The sequence below is a fragment of the Lutzomyia longipalpis genome, chromosome 1, assembly GCF_024334085.1.
Source record: "Lutzomyia longipalpis isolate SR_M1_2022 chromosome 1, ASM2433408v1".
Taxonomy (NCBI): Eukaryota; Metazoa; Arthropoda; class Insecta; order Diptera; family Psychodidae; genus Lutzomyia; species Lutzomyia longipalpis.
In genome coordinates, this window is record NC_074707.1 from 6,051,701 (window position 1) to 6,066,486 (window position 14,786).

At 36.7% G+C, this 14,786-nt stretch overlaps 3 protein-coding genes across 3 annotated transcripts; 1 reads left to right on the plus strand and 2 right to left on the minus strand.

The window, feature by feature from the left end:
* Positions 1 to 9,905: 9,905 nt before the first annotated feature.
* On the plus strand, positions 9,906 to 10,691 carry LOC129786870 (uncharacterized). The gene has a single exon (XM_055822121.1). It carries the CDS (start codon positions 9,906 to 9,908, stop codon positions 10,689 to 10,691), a length of 786 nt encoding a protein of 261 aa, XP_055678096.1.
* A 108-nt stretch (positions 10,692 to 10,799) lies between these two features.
* Positions 10,800 to 11,542, minus strand: LOC129786871 (outer dense fiber protein 3). The gene is made up of 2 exons (XM_055822122.1): positions 11,133 to 11,542; positions 10,800 to 11,064 (listed from the first exon to the last, which is right to left on the minus strand). Exons 1-2 carry the CDS (start codon positions 11,540 to 11,542, stop codon positions 10,800 to 10,802), a joined length of 675 nt encoding a protein of 224 aa, XP_055678097.1.
* A 341-nt stretch (positions 11,543 to 11,883) lies between these two features.
* LOC129786743 (synaptic vesicular amine transporter) lies at positions 11,884 to 14,445 on the minus strand. The gene is made up of 6 exons (XM_055821933.1): positions 13,900 to 14,445; positions 13,267 to 13,802; positions 12,894 to 13,193; positions 12,672 to 12,815; positions 12,260 to 12,610; positions 11,884 to 12,145 (listed from the first exon to the last, which is right to left on the minus strand). The coding sequence occupies exons 1-6, from the start codon at positions 14,063 to 14,065 to the stop codon at positions 12,056 to 12,058; spliced, it is 1,587 nt and encodes a 528-aa protein (XP_055677908.1). The 5' UTR covers positions 14,066 to 14,445; the 3' UTR covers positions 11,884 to 12,055.
* Positions 14,446 to 14,786: the final 341 nt, after the last annotated feature.

Below are 14,786 nucleotides of genomic sequence, written 5' to 3' on the forward strand. Positions count from 1 at the left end.
AATTTAAATTTCCCGACAATTTAATCACAAACATAACGTATGCATATTCAGAAAATTGCTTCCTGTACCTTTTTAATCCCTTTGAGCTAGGCAATGATGGCCTACGAGGGAGGTTCACAAAAATGGATGCATCAGAAATGGAAACAACGGCAGATTGGGCTGAAATATTCTATTTCTATCACAATCTCATGAATAATTTGCATCAGTATGAATTGAAAGTTGTTCTCGGGGATGATGATCTTCTCGTCAAGATTGTTTCAGAGGATAAATTTATCTACCCCGATGGAGAATTAATTGCAACGTTGATGGAAAATATGAATTTTAAAATTAAACGTATTCCTCTTGGAGAAGTAGATCATCTTGGTTCTGTGCTTGACAATGGAACTGCCGTAGGTGTTACAGGAATGTTGGAATACAATGAAGTTGATATTATTGGGAATTCTCGTCTTATGACGGATTTGGGTGAGATTTTTTGAAAGTCTTTTAATTAATTTTAAAAAGTATTCTAAAAAACCAATTCTAAAACAAATTAATTTCAGGAACAAACAACACAATTTTCCTGTCTCCAAATGAACTTTCAAACAGCATTTTCCTGGTAAAGAAGAAAGCCCCAAAAGATAAACGCCTAACAGTGATGTCATGGGAAAATTATAAATTTCCCTTGAATTATTTTCACGCCTTAATTTTCATCCTATCCGTACTTTTCCTCACAGTGATGGAAATATTTTTTCAGTGGAAATTCCGCAATGAACAGCTAAATGTTTGCCGTGTTGTGGTTACAATGATTGATTCGGCAACCCTAATCTATGGTTTTATTGAGGAATCTTCGAGATCTCTCAAGAAATGGACCAAAATCTACCAACGTCTCTTTCTCTGCAGCATCATTTTGTACGCAATGTTCCTGTCGAGTGTCTACAAAGGGAACGTTGTGAAGGATTTGAGCAATGCTCTCGTGTACGAGGATCCAATGACCGTTGAGGATATTCTAGAAACAAAAAATGAAGTTCTTTACTTCACCAGCATTCATACAATTTACCGGAAGTACGTCAATGATTCAACTTTATTGATCAACAAATTACGGAAACGTCGTGGACAATGCGCAGGATGGGGTGATTGCCTGCGTAGTGTCTTGGACAAGGATATGATTATGCTCGTAAGGGATACTTATGCTCTTGAAGCAAGAGCACAGTACTGGAACAATGTAACAGGAAGCAATCTCTACCACATTGTTCCTGAAGTTCCATTTGCCTTCTTCGCCTCAGTCACAGTGCCCAAAGGATCTCCCTACCAGAAGAAACTCAACGAAATGATACTTAAATGTTCAGAAGCGGGGATTTTTCATCATGCTCAGAAAAAGGCTAAACATGATTTGGAATTGAAGCACCTGCGAAGGTATCTTGTGGGACAGTTCATCCCAGAAGCTCCCAAGAAGCCAATTAATTTCCAAAATATCGATATGGTCCTCACTGTCTACTTAATCATGATTTTTACAAGTACTCTTGTTTTTCTCTGCGAAGTTGCGGCTAAAATAATACTAAAGAAAAAACTTTAATGGCTTTCAGGAAGTACTGAATACGTGAAAAGAAATTATATTATTGAATGAAGAAGAAAAATAATAATTAATCTTTCTTGTAAATTAATATAATCCAAGAAATTAATAGATTTGTAAATCAACAATAAGGCACACAGAGGGTATAATTTAGTAGAGGTATTCTTGCCTAAAATAAAATGTATAAAGGACATCAGGAGCATTAAGTCGATGGCAGTGGTGTGTCAATGTAATTCATTTGTGAAATGTATTTACAACCAGCACTTCTCCTTCTATTACCTTGGAATGTTCTTGCGATAGATAGAAGTTTGACTTTTCTCGATGGAAAATCACTCGATACATCCATAAAAGCATTGCTGACTTTTTTTTACGATCAAAGGATTTTATCAATCTTAATGACAGACACAGAACTTGAATCGAACATCTATAAAGCCTACAAAAAATCCCTCTACGACACTCATCATTTTACATTTTACGATTTAAGACTATCACAATTGCAGAAGGGGAATATCCTGCCAGGAAGTAATAGAGGAATCACCCCACATTCAGGGACTCACAGCTACATTTTAAGCTCTGAAGTAATAATGGGAAGGACGCATTTAGCAAAGAGCCTCTTCCGCCAGAATCCTAATGCAAAATGGGCCGTAGTCATCACCCGCCCAATTACTGAAGATGTTATCATGAAATTTTTCAGAAAATGCTGGGGAGTTTACAATATGGCAAATATCTTTATTCTTGAGAATAAATTTTCCTTTGAGAAATCCCCAAGTTTGGTTACCAATATTACCCTTGCAACGTCCACAAGGAACATCATACGTTTTTTTAATCCATTTGAAATTAATGAAGATGGCAAGAGAGGAACTGTAACCATTATGGATACAGCGAAGATGACAACAAGGGAAGATTGGTCAAAAATCTTTGACTTCTATCGCAATCTCATGAATAATTTGCATGGATACACATTGAAGGTTGTTCTCGGTGAAGATGATCTTCTTGCGGGAATTGTGTCTGAAGAAAACTTTATCTACCCCGATGGTGAACTCTGCATGATTTTGATGAAGGAAATGAACTTTAAAATCGATAGATACCCCTATGGGTATGACTATCTTGGAGAAGTTCTTGACAATGGAACAATAACTGGCCCATTGGCAAAAGTGGAGTACAATCTAATTGATTTCATTGGTAATTCTCGTCTTATGACTGATCTCGGTAAGTTTTTTTTTTAATTAATTTTCTTTCAATATTTTAAAATCCGGGTTTTTCGTCGGTAGTGGAAACTCCTTACCCAAAGAAACTCAGCGTCTTACCAGAGCTTTCGGCCCTGCTCAGAGCCTTCTTCAGTGGCTAGCATAGAGAGGAGGTAAGGGTAGGGAGTTTCCACTACCAACGAAAATCCCATATTTTAAAATATTGATGCAAACATCGGGAAAAACTAAATTAATTTCCTTTCATTTATTCTTTGAGAATAATTTAAAACCAAAATCCTTCTTCATAGGCACAAACAACACAATTTTCTTGTATCCTCATATTCCTGCCAACAGTAGATTCATGGTGAAGAAGAAACTACCATCCGATAAACGATTGACCGTGATGCCCTGGCAAAACTACTCCTTCCCTGTTAATTATTTTCACATTGCCATTTTCATCATATCCAGCCTCTTTTTGGCAGTTATGGAAATATTTTCTAAATGGAATTTCCTTAATAGGAAATTGAACAAGGACAAAATGATATTTATATTAATTGATTCTGCAACACTAATGTATGGTTTCGTTGAAGAATCCTCGAGATCCTTGAAGAAATTGACAACGGACTATCAACGCATATTTTTCTGTAGCATTATCCTTTACTCAATGATCCTCACAAGTGTCTTCAAGGGGATGATTGTGAAGGAGCTGAACAACCCCTTGGTGTCTGTAGATCCTAAATATGCTCAGGAAGTAATAGATTCGGACAAAGGAGTTCACTATTTCAATAGCATTGCTACAATCTACAGAAATTTCGCCAATGATACAACATTGAAGATAAATAAGCTGAAAAAACGTAAAGTAGCATTTGATTACACCGTCTGGGATAACTGTCTCTGGGACATTGTGAAGAATGACAGGATAATGCTTATTAGAGATAACAATGCATATTATACTAGAGCAAGATTTTGGGACAATAAAACAGGAAGTGATCTTATTCATGTCGTCCCGGAAATTGCCTTTACCTTTTTATCCGCAATAACAGTCCCCAAAGGATCACCGTATCAGAATAAATTCAATGAAATCATTCTTAAAGCAACAGAAGCAGGGATTATTCATCATGGAGAGAAGAGTGCTCAACATGCTCTTGAATTGGTGCATCTCAAGAGATACATTATTGGGCAATTTGTTCCAGAAGAACACAATAGACCGATTAATTTTAAAAATATAGATATGATCCTCACTGTGTACCTCATTATGATTTCAATAAGCACAGTAATTTTCATTTGTGAGCTGGTAGTACATAAATTAACAAAAAAATATTTTTCCATGTTCAGAAAATGATTAATTGGAGTTTAAGGAAAAAAAATGATGGATTGTCTTTGAAATAAATAAATTAGATTTGTGAATGAACGTGTTAATTAATTTGAAATTACATCCTACGCAATATTTCTCAAAAAAGCTAGGATATAAGACAGCCAGACTAGATATATTCTCATTAGTCCTTATTAAATCTGTCCTGATTTGTAATTTAAAAAGAAAAAAATGTCCCTCCGGTTTATTTTAATTTTTCAAAGTTTAACTGCAGCTATAGCACAGAACGTAATTCTTGAGGATAAAGTGACTGAAATTGCCACAAAAGCCATGACAGCTTTCTTCTATGATCAGCGCATAATCTCCCATTTAATGACGAAAGAAGAAACAGAATCCTTGAACTATCAGAGCTACAAAAGAGCCTTCTACAACAGCTACCATTTTACATTCTACGACTTAAAGTTATCAGATTTAACTGAAGACTTCACCCTACCAGGTACGGAGAAAGGAATCACCCCCCATTCAGGTACCCACAGCTACATTGTGAGTTCAGAAGTTATAATTGGGAAGGAGAAATTGGTTAAAAGCTTCTTCCGCCAAAATCCAAATGCAAAATGGGCCGTTGTCATTACAAAACCCGTCGATGAGGAGACAATTTTGAAGTTCTACCGAAAATGTTGGGGACTCAATAACATGGCAAATATTTTTATTGTTGCCAATGAGTTGTCTTTTGAATATTCTAATAGCTCAATTGCAAATATTACCTATGGGAAGTATATAAATTGCATTCTGCGCCTTTTCAATCCGTTTGAAATGAATGAAGATGGCAAGAGGGGAACTGTTACCAGCCTTAATACATCAACATTGAAGACAAAATACGATTGGGGAAAGATCTTCTTTTTCTATCGAAATCTCATGAATAATTTGCATGGTTACACCTTGAAGGTTGTTCTTGCTGAAGATGATCTTCTTTCCGGAATTGTCTCAGAGGAGAAATTCATCTACCCCGATGGTGAACTATGCATGACTTTGATGAAAGAAATGAATTTTAAAATTGACCGTTCTACCTTTGGAAACAATCATCTTGGTGAAGTTCTTGAGAATGGAACCATAACAGGTGCAACGGCAAAATTAGAATACAATCTCATTGATTTTATTGGAAATTCTCGTCTAATGACTGATATTGGTAAGAGCAGAAAATACTTAAGATTGGCCAAAAGAAAATTATTCTTTTTAATTCTTCTTTAAGGAACCAACAATACCATCTTCTTGTACCCCTACAATCTTGCAAATAGTTTGTTTTTGGTGAAAAAGAAAACTCCCAAAGACAAACGCTTAACTGTGATGGCCTGGGAAAATTATTCCTTCCCCCTTAATTATTTTCACGTTGCTATTTTCATCATTTCCAGCCTCTTTTTGGCAGTTATGGAAATATTTTTCCAATGGAAATTCCGCAATGAAATATTGAATAAGCAAAAATTATATTTCATTGTCCTCGAATCTGTAACCCTAATGTACGGCTTCATTGAAGAATCTTCAATATCCCTGAAGAAATGGACAACAATCTATCAACGTCTTTTTCTCTGCAGCATCATCCTTTACTCAATGTTCCTCACAAGTGTTTTCAAGGGAATGATTGTGAAGGAATTGAATAATCCTTTAGTTTCAAATGATTTTAAATACTCACAAGAAGTTATTGATTCGGATAAAGGAGTTTTCTATTTCACAAGTATGGATACGATCTACAGAAAGTACGCCAATGATACAACACTGAAGATCAACAAGCTAATGAAGCGTCGTATAACGAATGTTACCTGGGATGATATGTTCTGGGATATAATTAAAAGTGATCGCGTAATGTTGGTTAGAGAAAACTTTGCATACAAAGCCAGAGCTGATTACTGGAATAATCAAACTGGAAAAGATCTTCTTTATATAGTTCCTGACATTCCTTTTTCCTTCTTCATCTCAATTACGGTTCCCAAAGGATCTCCATATCAGAAGAAATTCAACGACATGATCCTTAAAGCTTCAGAAGCGGGAATTATTCGTCATGGAGAAAATACAGCAAAGCATGCTCTAGAATTGAAGCATCTGAGACGTTACCTTATTGGGCAGTTTGTTCCGGAAGAACCCAATAGACCGATTAATTTTGAAAACATAGACATGATCTTAACTGTGTACCTAATAATGATTTTTACTAGCACCTGTGTCTTCATCAATGAGATCTTTATTCATAAATTCATTGATTGGTCGAGATCGAAGAGGATATAAATTATTTACTTTTGTCTGAATAAGTAACGTCCTTTTCGAATTCAAAAAACATTAATCATTATGGAATTTACTCAAATCTGTTAATTAAAACCAATATACCCCAAAAAAAATATTACCTAATATACCAACACAATGTAAGACATATCGGTGAATTCAATGTGAGAAAGAAAAATAAAATTGATTTATGAAGAATATCTACTGGTGGTAATTGATAGTCAAATAGAGGCTTGAATCGTGTTGATTATATACTCTCCCTAATTGAAAAGTATATAAAGGACACTTAATACGAAAGCTTCAAAATTAGTTTCCGGTGTCCCACAGAGCACATAAAATGCTCAATATTGCATTGGAAAGCATTTTAATTTTTGTTCTTGTAAATACTCTAGCAGTGGTTAGTGAAGATATCCGCATTATACCAAATGAAGTTGTTAAAGTCTCAACTAAATGTATGTTGAGATTTTTCTATGATCAAAAAATTCTATCCTACATAATGACTCAGGAAGAATTCAGCACAGCCGCCCATCGAACCTACAAAGCAGACCTACACAACACCTATCATTTTACATTTTACGACTTCAGGGCAAGTGATATTGAGGATGGACAGAGATTACCTGGCACTGAGATGGGCATTACGCCGCATTCTAACATCCACAGCTACCTCGTGAGCTCAGAAATTCTCTACGGCAATGAAGATATGGCCAGGAGACTTTTTCGGCAGAATCCCAATGCAAAATGGGCAATTGTTATCACACGACCCATTGAGGATGATGATTTGCTGCGTTTCTACAGAAAATACTGGAATCTCTATAAGATGGCACACATCTTTACAATTGGAAATGTCTTCACAAAGGAATTGCCAATAAGTTTAATAACAAATGTGACTTATCCCAAATTCATAACAACAATTATGCGACTTTTCAACCCCTTTGAAATGAATGAAGATGGCCAAAGGGGTACTCTAACCACCCTTGATACATCAAAGATGAAAACTGAGGGTGACTGGGCTAAAATCTTCTACTTCTACCGCAATCTCATGAATGATTTGCATAGATACACGTTGAAGGTTGTTCTTGGTGAAGATGATCTTCTTGTGGGAATAAAAAATGAGAGGAAATTCACTTTTCCCGATGGGGAGCTTTCAACAACGTTAATGGATCAAATGAATTTCCAAATTGAACGAAAAGATCTTCCAGATGGTGATTTTGGGGCAGTTTGGGATAATGGATCCATCACGGGCATAACACGGCTATTGGAATTCAATGAACTTGATATTGTTGGAAATTCACGACTAATGGCTGATTTGGGTAAGCTTTTATGTTTCTTTTTAATTAGAAAAATTTGATTTTCATAATTTTTTAAAATTATTTTCTATTTTTATGATGGATTTATGCATAACGAAAGCTTAAACTTTTAATTAGAATTAAACTTTCAATCGATGATCTAAATTATGAATAAAAAAATTAATTAAAGTTCCCTTGAAAGCATAGAAAGAGAATCAACAGGTATGAAGAAATTAAGCAGAAAATTATTTAAATTTCATAAGCAAACATTTTTCAGCAATCATCTTGGATTATTTCTTAAACAAATTAACATTATTTTATCTAGTAAAATTTATCAAAAATTAAAAAAAAAGAATTTTTAATAATCAATTCAATGCCAATGAAAAGAGGACAAATTTTTCCACTAACAAGGAATTATGTAAAGCCATAAATTCTTAGAGTTTATTTTCAGAATAAACATAATTGATTAGGCATACAGGATATATGTACATAAAACAGTAATGTAAATAAACTTGAATTGAGAGTAATTCAGTATTGTGACGATTAATGTGGATAAGTAAGAGGCAATCGCTACAACAATAGATCCTAATTATTAGCCAATTATGTATAATGTGATTATGATTAAGGAGTCAATTTATATATAAAGGTGTGACACTGGATGACAAAATAATTATAGAGCTTGAGTTATTTTGACCCAGTCGCCCTAAATTGTTGTTCTAGCCAAGATGGATTCTTTCCTAACATTTATCGTGTTCCTCATTGTCACAAAAGTTGTTATCAATAGTGATAAAATTCTCCTATTAGACGATGAAGATGTTAAAATAACTACAAAATCATATTTAACCTTCTTCTACGATCAACGCATAATTACGTACATAATGAAATACGAAGAAATTGACTCGTTGCCTTATATGAATTTCAAGAGAGGTCTCTACAATACGTACCATTTTACATTTTACGACGTAAGGATTCAGGATTTAACCACCCACTACAGACTCCCAGGCACAGAGTTGGGAATTACGCCACATTCAAACATCCACAGCTACATTGTGAGTTCGGAAATAATGTTTGGACGACAGGATGTGGTTCTTAGTCTCTTCAAACAGAATCCCAATGCAAAGTGGCTGATGGCCATTACGCGAACGATTGATTTTGAGGAGATTTTGGAATTTCACCGAAAATTCTGGAATTCCTACAAAATGGCCTTTATCTTCACGATTGATACGCAATTTGGTGTTGAAGTTCCCGATCATCTAATTCTGAGTAATTTCTTATTCGGAAAATTCGAAAAGTGCCTCCTTCACATGTTTAATCCATTTGAAATGCACGAGGATGGAAAACGCGGAACATTGACTGTTTTCGACAGCACTAAAATGAATAGTAATGCTGATTGGGCTAAAATTTATCACTTTTATCGAAATCTCATGAATAATTTGCATCAGCACACGCTGAAAGTTGTTCTTGGTGAGGATGACCTACTTGTGGGTGTTAGGCCGGGAAATCATTTTGTCTATCCTGATGGGGAGCTTTTTATGACTCTAATGAACAGAATGAATTTTCAAATTGAACGTCAATCACTTGAGGATGGGAATTTTGGTGCTGTTTGGGATAATGGATCCATTACGGGGATAACGAAGCAATTGGACGACAATGAACTTGATATTGTTGGGAATTCGAGGCTAATGACAAATTTTGGTAAGTTGAAACGATCGTAAACTCATCCTGAAAAGCGGCTGAGTTTTTATTGAAAATTTTTGTAAGAAGTGAAAGTTTTAAATAGAAATTGATAGAGGATATTGAAAGCTTTCTCGAGCTTTCTCCGTCGAAGATGAATTTTGAGAGTTCAATCTTTAAGATATTTTTCTGAAAAATCTGGTTGAATTAGATCTTAAATTCAATTATAGAATAAATTCAAAATTATTCATTCAAATTTCTAAAATTAGGGACTTATCACACCAAAGTATAAAGCTCTTGAAAGTAGCAAACATTTCTTATAATCAGACAACTTTTTGACTTTTTTTCTCTCTCCATTTTCTATGTAAATTCTTCCAGCCAGAATTGAAAAATTCTTTCTACTTCCAGGAACAAACAACACAATCTACCTATATCCGTACACAATTGCAAAAAGTGTTTTCCTCGTGAAGAAAATGATCCCAAAGGATAAACGTCTAACTGTAACTGCATGGCAGAACTACAAATTCCCTCTTGGCTATTTTCACGTCTTCGTCTTCGTCCTCTCAATCTTCTTCTTGGCCATAACGGAGATATTTTTTCAATGGAAAGTTTGTAATTTGAGAATGAAAATGGATCAAATGGTTGTAATTGTGGTTGATTCAGCAACCCTCATGTATGGCTTTCTGGAAGAATCGTCCGTGTCACTGAAGAAATGGTCAAAGATTTATCAACGTCTCTTTCTCGGCAGCATCCTCGTCTACTTTATGCTACTATCGAATGTCTTCAAGGGGAATATTGTCAAAGAATTGAATAATCCGTTAATTTTCGAAGACTCCATGTACGTAAGTGATGTAGTGGAGTCAGATAAGAAGGTAATCTACTACGAGAGCATCCATGCTGTGTACAGAAAGTATGCAAATGACACGGAATTGATTATAAATAAATTGAGCAAAAGACGTGTTGAATGTTGGGGCCTGCATGAGTGCTTTTGGAGCATTATTGAGAAGGATCGTGTAATGATCATTCGGGAGAATTATGCAAAGAATGCAAGAGCACTCTTCTGGGACAACAACACGGGTAGTGACCTCCTGCACATCGTCCCAGAAGTTCCCTTCTCATTCTTTGCCTCAATCACCGTCAACAAGGGTTCACCGTATGTGAATAAACTAAATGAAATGATCCTCCAGTGCACCGAAGCAGGGATCGTGCAGCACGGCTTAACAACTGCTGAGCATTCCTTGAGACTCAAACACCTAAGGAGGTACATTGTGGGCGAATTTATTCCTGAAGAATCCAAAAAACCCATAAATATGAAAAATATCGACATGATCGTCTTTATCTTCTTGATCATGCTTCTCCTCAGCACAGTGATGTTTTTCTGCGAAATTATCTTTCATAAAATCATTAATGTTTAAGAAGAAAATATAAATTTTGAGTTAGTTTGAACAATAAAGAACAGATTAACATCAAAAAGTTTTTATTATTCAATTTAGAATCTTAATTTGAGCTTAAACAATTTTTTTTTAATAATCATCTTCAGGCGATGTAAAATTTCCTGCACAGGCGTGATGTTTAACTCCAAAACTGAAACCTTTGCACTTGCAGGAAGACGTGAATTTGGGATAGTAGCAATTGGGGGCGGGACCTGAGAAGTTATCTCCGATTTCTTTCTGTCGAAATCTCATGGAAAATTGAGAGGATTTCGGGAAACAAGCATTCATATTCGGAGATCCATATTTAGTTGGCCCGGGCCCCTTTTCCTTATGATCCTGGAATGTTCGTTTCCCCCTAAAAGAAAGGATGATTTTTCAATCTGAAATATTTTCAAAAATATTTTTAAAAGAAAAAGTATTTACAAAGAAAATGCCGGTGCTGATGGTTTCCCAAAGTCATTGATGGCATACTTTGGTCCTGGTGCTGTATACCCCCCAATTTCCTTCGTTCTCCCCTTTAGGCTGTACTTTGGGGGATTTTGTCTGGTTAAATTGTCATTTATACTGTAAATCGGTCCAGGACTGTGAGCTCCTTCATGGCCAGCGTCTCGACGTCCAACAATGGAAAATTTTGGGGCTTCCTGCTTCCCAAATCGCGTAATGTTGCTACTCTCCATACCCAGGGACATCTTGGCATTAACAGTATCTCCCTTTGGGACATACCTACTTGCCCCTAAGCTAAACATGGGATTCCTATTGAATCTCAAGTCATGCCCCTCAAAGCCCACTGTTGTGGGAAGAAGATTGTACGGAGCTTTATTCACATTGCACATCACGATGAATTTTTATCACACTTTTTTGACCCAAAAAAACGGAAAATTTCTCACTGAATCAATTTTTTTCAATACTCTGTTGTTTGTCGCAAGGTTATCGCGATTGAATGGGGTGAAATACACAGAGGGGGTGGGTGGAAATATTTTTAGGGAGCATCTGTGGTGGCATTAGAAATTCTCACTTGGTGTGATTCATTGATTAAAGCGGATGGCATCAGCACAGAGAGAGAAAGGAGAGCAAAGCGTCTGCCAAGCACCGATAAGTGATTGGTCGCTGAATTGGAAAATTATCCTTGCAGGATGGAAATTGAGCTTCCAGCCCACAGACGTGTCTTCCAATATATCGCAATTCACTGCTTAATTTATTATTTTCTCAACGAGTACTACATCGATATTACATAGGTATGTGTGTGGGTGGGGGGTTGTATGGAGGACTAAAATGTATGTTATGCATGGCGCAGTGAGTCTATTTTAATTAAATAATGTCTGTGGGTTGGCCGTATATGTAAATTTTCAATCTATTGAATTGTAGAAGCGTTTGTAGTCATGATTTGCATCCTCTCCATTATTCAGCAGAACATCCTTTGACTTTATGAGCGAGCCCTGTGTGCACGGGAGGGATATTTTTAGCCACATATAGCCGTGTTTAAATGGAAATCAGTATTAATGCCGTATTTGTGCTGCTATATTTAGAGCAGAAAAAAAAACAGGACTCACCTGCAAATTGACCCGAGAGGTGATGAAGAGTAGTATTGGGGCGTAGAGGCAGTTAATGGAGCCCATTGAGCGCATTAGCCATGGGAAGCCGAGAATTTTGGCCAGCTCACCACCAAGGAGGGGACCAATGGAATAGGCTAAACTCACAGCCATTTGTTGGATAGCATAGATTGCACCGTAGTTGGAGAAGAATTCTCCATTTCCACCTTCACCTCCATCCACGTCACCACCATACTTTTGATCCACATACGTGGCGAGGAAGGGCACCAGTGCTGCATCCAAAATTCCAATTCCCAAACCCAGTACAAAGTGAGGTAGCATCAGGCTCCAAACTGTTGTTGCACTAGGAATCTACAAGCAACAATGAATTACTGACAAACCTTATTTGTGTCTCCACGCACTGAGAACTTACCAGGATACACGACAATCCAACCATTATCAATGCAATCACGGCTATTTTAATTTGACCGATTTGATAAGCTACCTTGCCGAAAAAGTTAGTTCCTAACAGGTAGCCTACAGAGTCAGGAATGAAGACTGTTCCAAGTTGCCACTTCTGGAAATTTTGAAATTTTAAATCCATCATTTCTTGCTACAAAACAATCTTGGAGAATTTTTTGGAGAATATATCTACCTTAGGATTGAGATTACTCAGCAACCATATGGGTAAGCAAGGTTCCAAGATTGCCATCGTACTGGTTGATATACAAATAGCAAGAACAACCACAAAAACAATAAGATCCGTACAAAGTGGCCACCATGTCATTGTGTTATTTTCCGCGGAGTCTTCGGGTGTTTCAGCGGGAACTATGAGTTCTAGGAATTTGCACTGAAGAAGAAGATCCACGCCAATAAGTATTGAAACAATGTAGAATGGCGCGGCTTTCCCGACAAAATCATAGAGGCATCCTCCAACGGGATAACCAACGAGGACCTGCAAACATTTAGGAGTCACAGTTGAGAGACATTTAACGGAGGCACAAGAACAAGAAGTTTTTCAAACTCACCCCCAGCGCCACACTCCCAAGGACAATTCCCATAATTTTGGAACGTTTCTCCTCTTCAGGATACAGCTGGGCAACTAAACTCATGCCACACACCCCAATGCAGGCAGATCCAATCCCCTGAACAGCTCGAGCAAACACTAAACTGATGTAATTATCCCCAATGGCAAAGACAAGGGCAGCCAGAAGGAGATTAAACGTGCCAAAGACAATGGGGATGCGATAGCCGAATTTAGCCGTTGATCCACCCACTATTGGATTAAAAATCAACTGCACGAGTGCCTTAACACCCAGAAGAATCCCAATTGAGACGTTCTCCTCATCGAGATTCACCTTTCTCACCGTTGGTGGTGGACCAATGGGGGTACTGAGATTGAGGACACTCGGTCCAGCAAGTGGATGCTTCCTCAGCATATTTGGTACATAGTGGAGATCAAAGGTTTTTGTATATAGCATCCCATTAGGCACATTGAATGTGGAAATATTCTCAGGGAGTCCCACATCACCGGATTGAGCGAGAAAATCTGGCAAGATGGGAACTACAGCGTTGAGGGAAAAAAATGATGAGGTGAGAGAAAAAGAAGGAAAATGTTAATGAGATTGTGAATCATCCCCGAATGACGCACTGCACCTCACCAATCACAGTTAGAAGGACATTGTCGAGAAAGAGTGAAAAGTACACGAGAGCCGTGACAAAATCACGCGATTCCCGCACACGACTCTTCATCTTCAGCTGCTCCAACTCCCGCCGTGTATCACTGTTATCCTTGTAGCTCAAAATGAGAACGTGCCTGCCACTCATCAATCCTCACCCACACACGGAATTTATTGATTTTGTAAAACACAAAAATCCCCACAACTGTTTTAGCACTTTAGCACCTCACGGAGGGTGTACTCGGTCAACCGTCTGGGTGTGCAACAAGTGTCCATCTGGGAGCACAACAAGTGGAAGTCTGAGAGTTCACTCGGCATTTTCCACGCATTTTATATTTTCCACCAACCATACTGTCTTTCAGGCTCATGTGCACAACAATAGGTTCGTTGGTGCAGAAAAAAATAAAGCTCCAACAGTGAGTTGCAGAGGTGTAGGAGCGAGAAAATGAGTTTATGAAAATTCCTTTTCTTAAAGAATTACAAAGAAATTCTAATTTGATTTCTATTCGAGCGACGTTTCAATGAGATTTATCACAAAAATAACAAAAAGAACTTCATTTAAACCAAAATCGAATAGATTCAATGGAAGGAATTCAGAACTTTACAATTTTCTAGAATATTGTTTTTGAAAATGTTTTAAATTATTTGGCGTATCAGTTTTAAAAATATTTGTTATTTTAAAGAAAAATTGTAAAAAAATATATATAAATATAATATATTCTAACCACTCTCTCTAGCCAAGATTTATTGTTATTTGAAAAAAGTTTATATACTTAAAGATAGGTTTTAAAAAAATTGTATCAAAATAAATAAAAACTGTTATAAATTCAATTAAAAATTAATCGTTTTTTTTATGATTTCTTCAATGA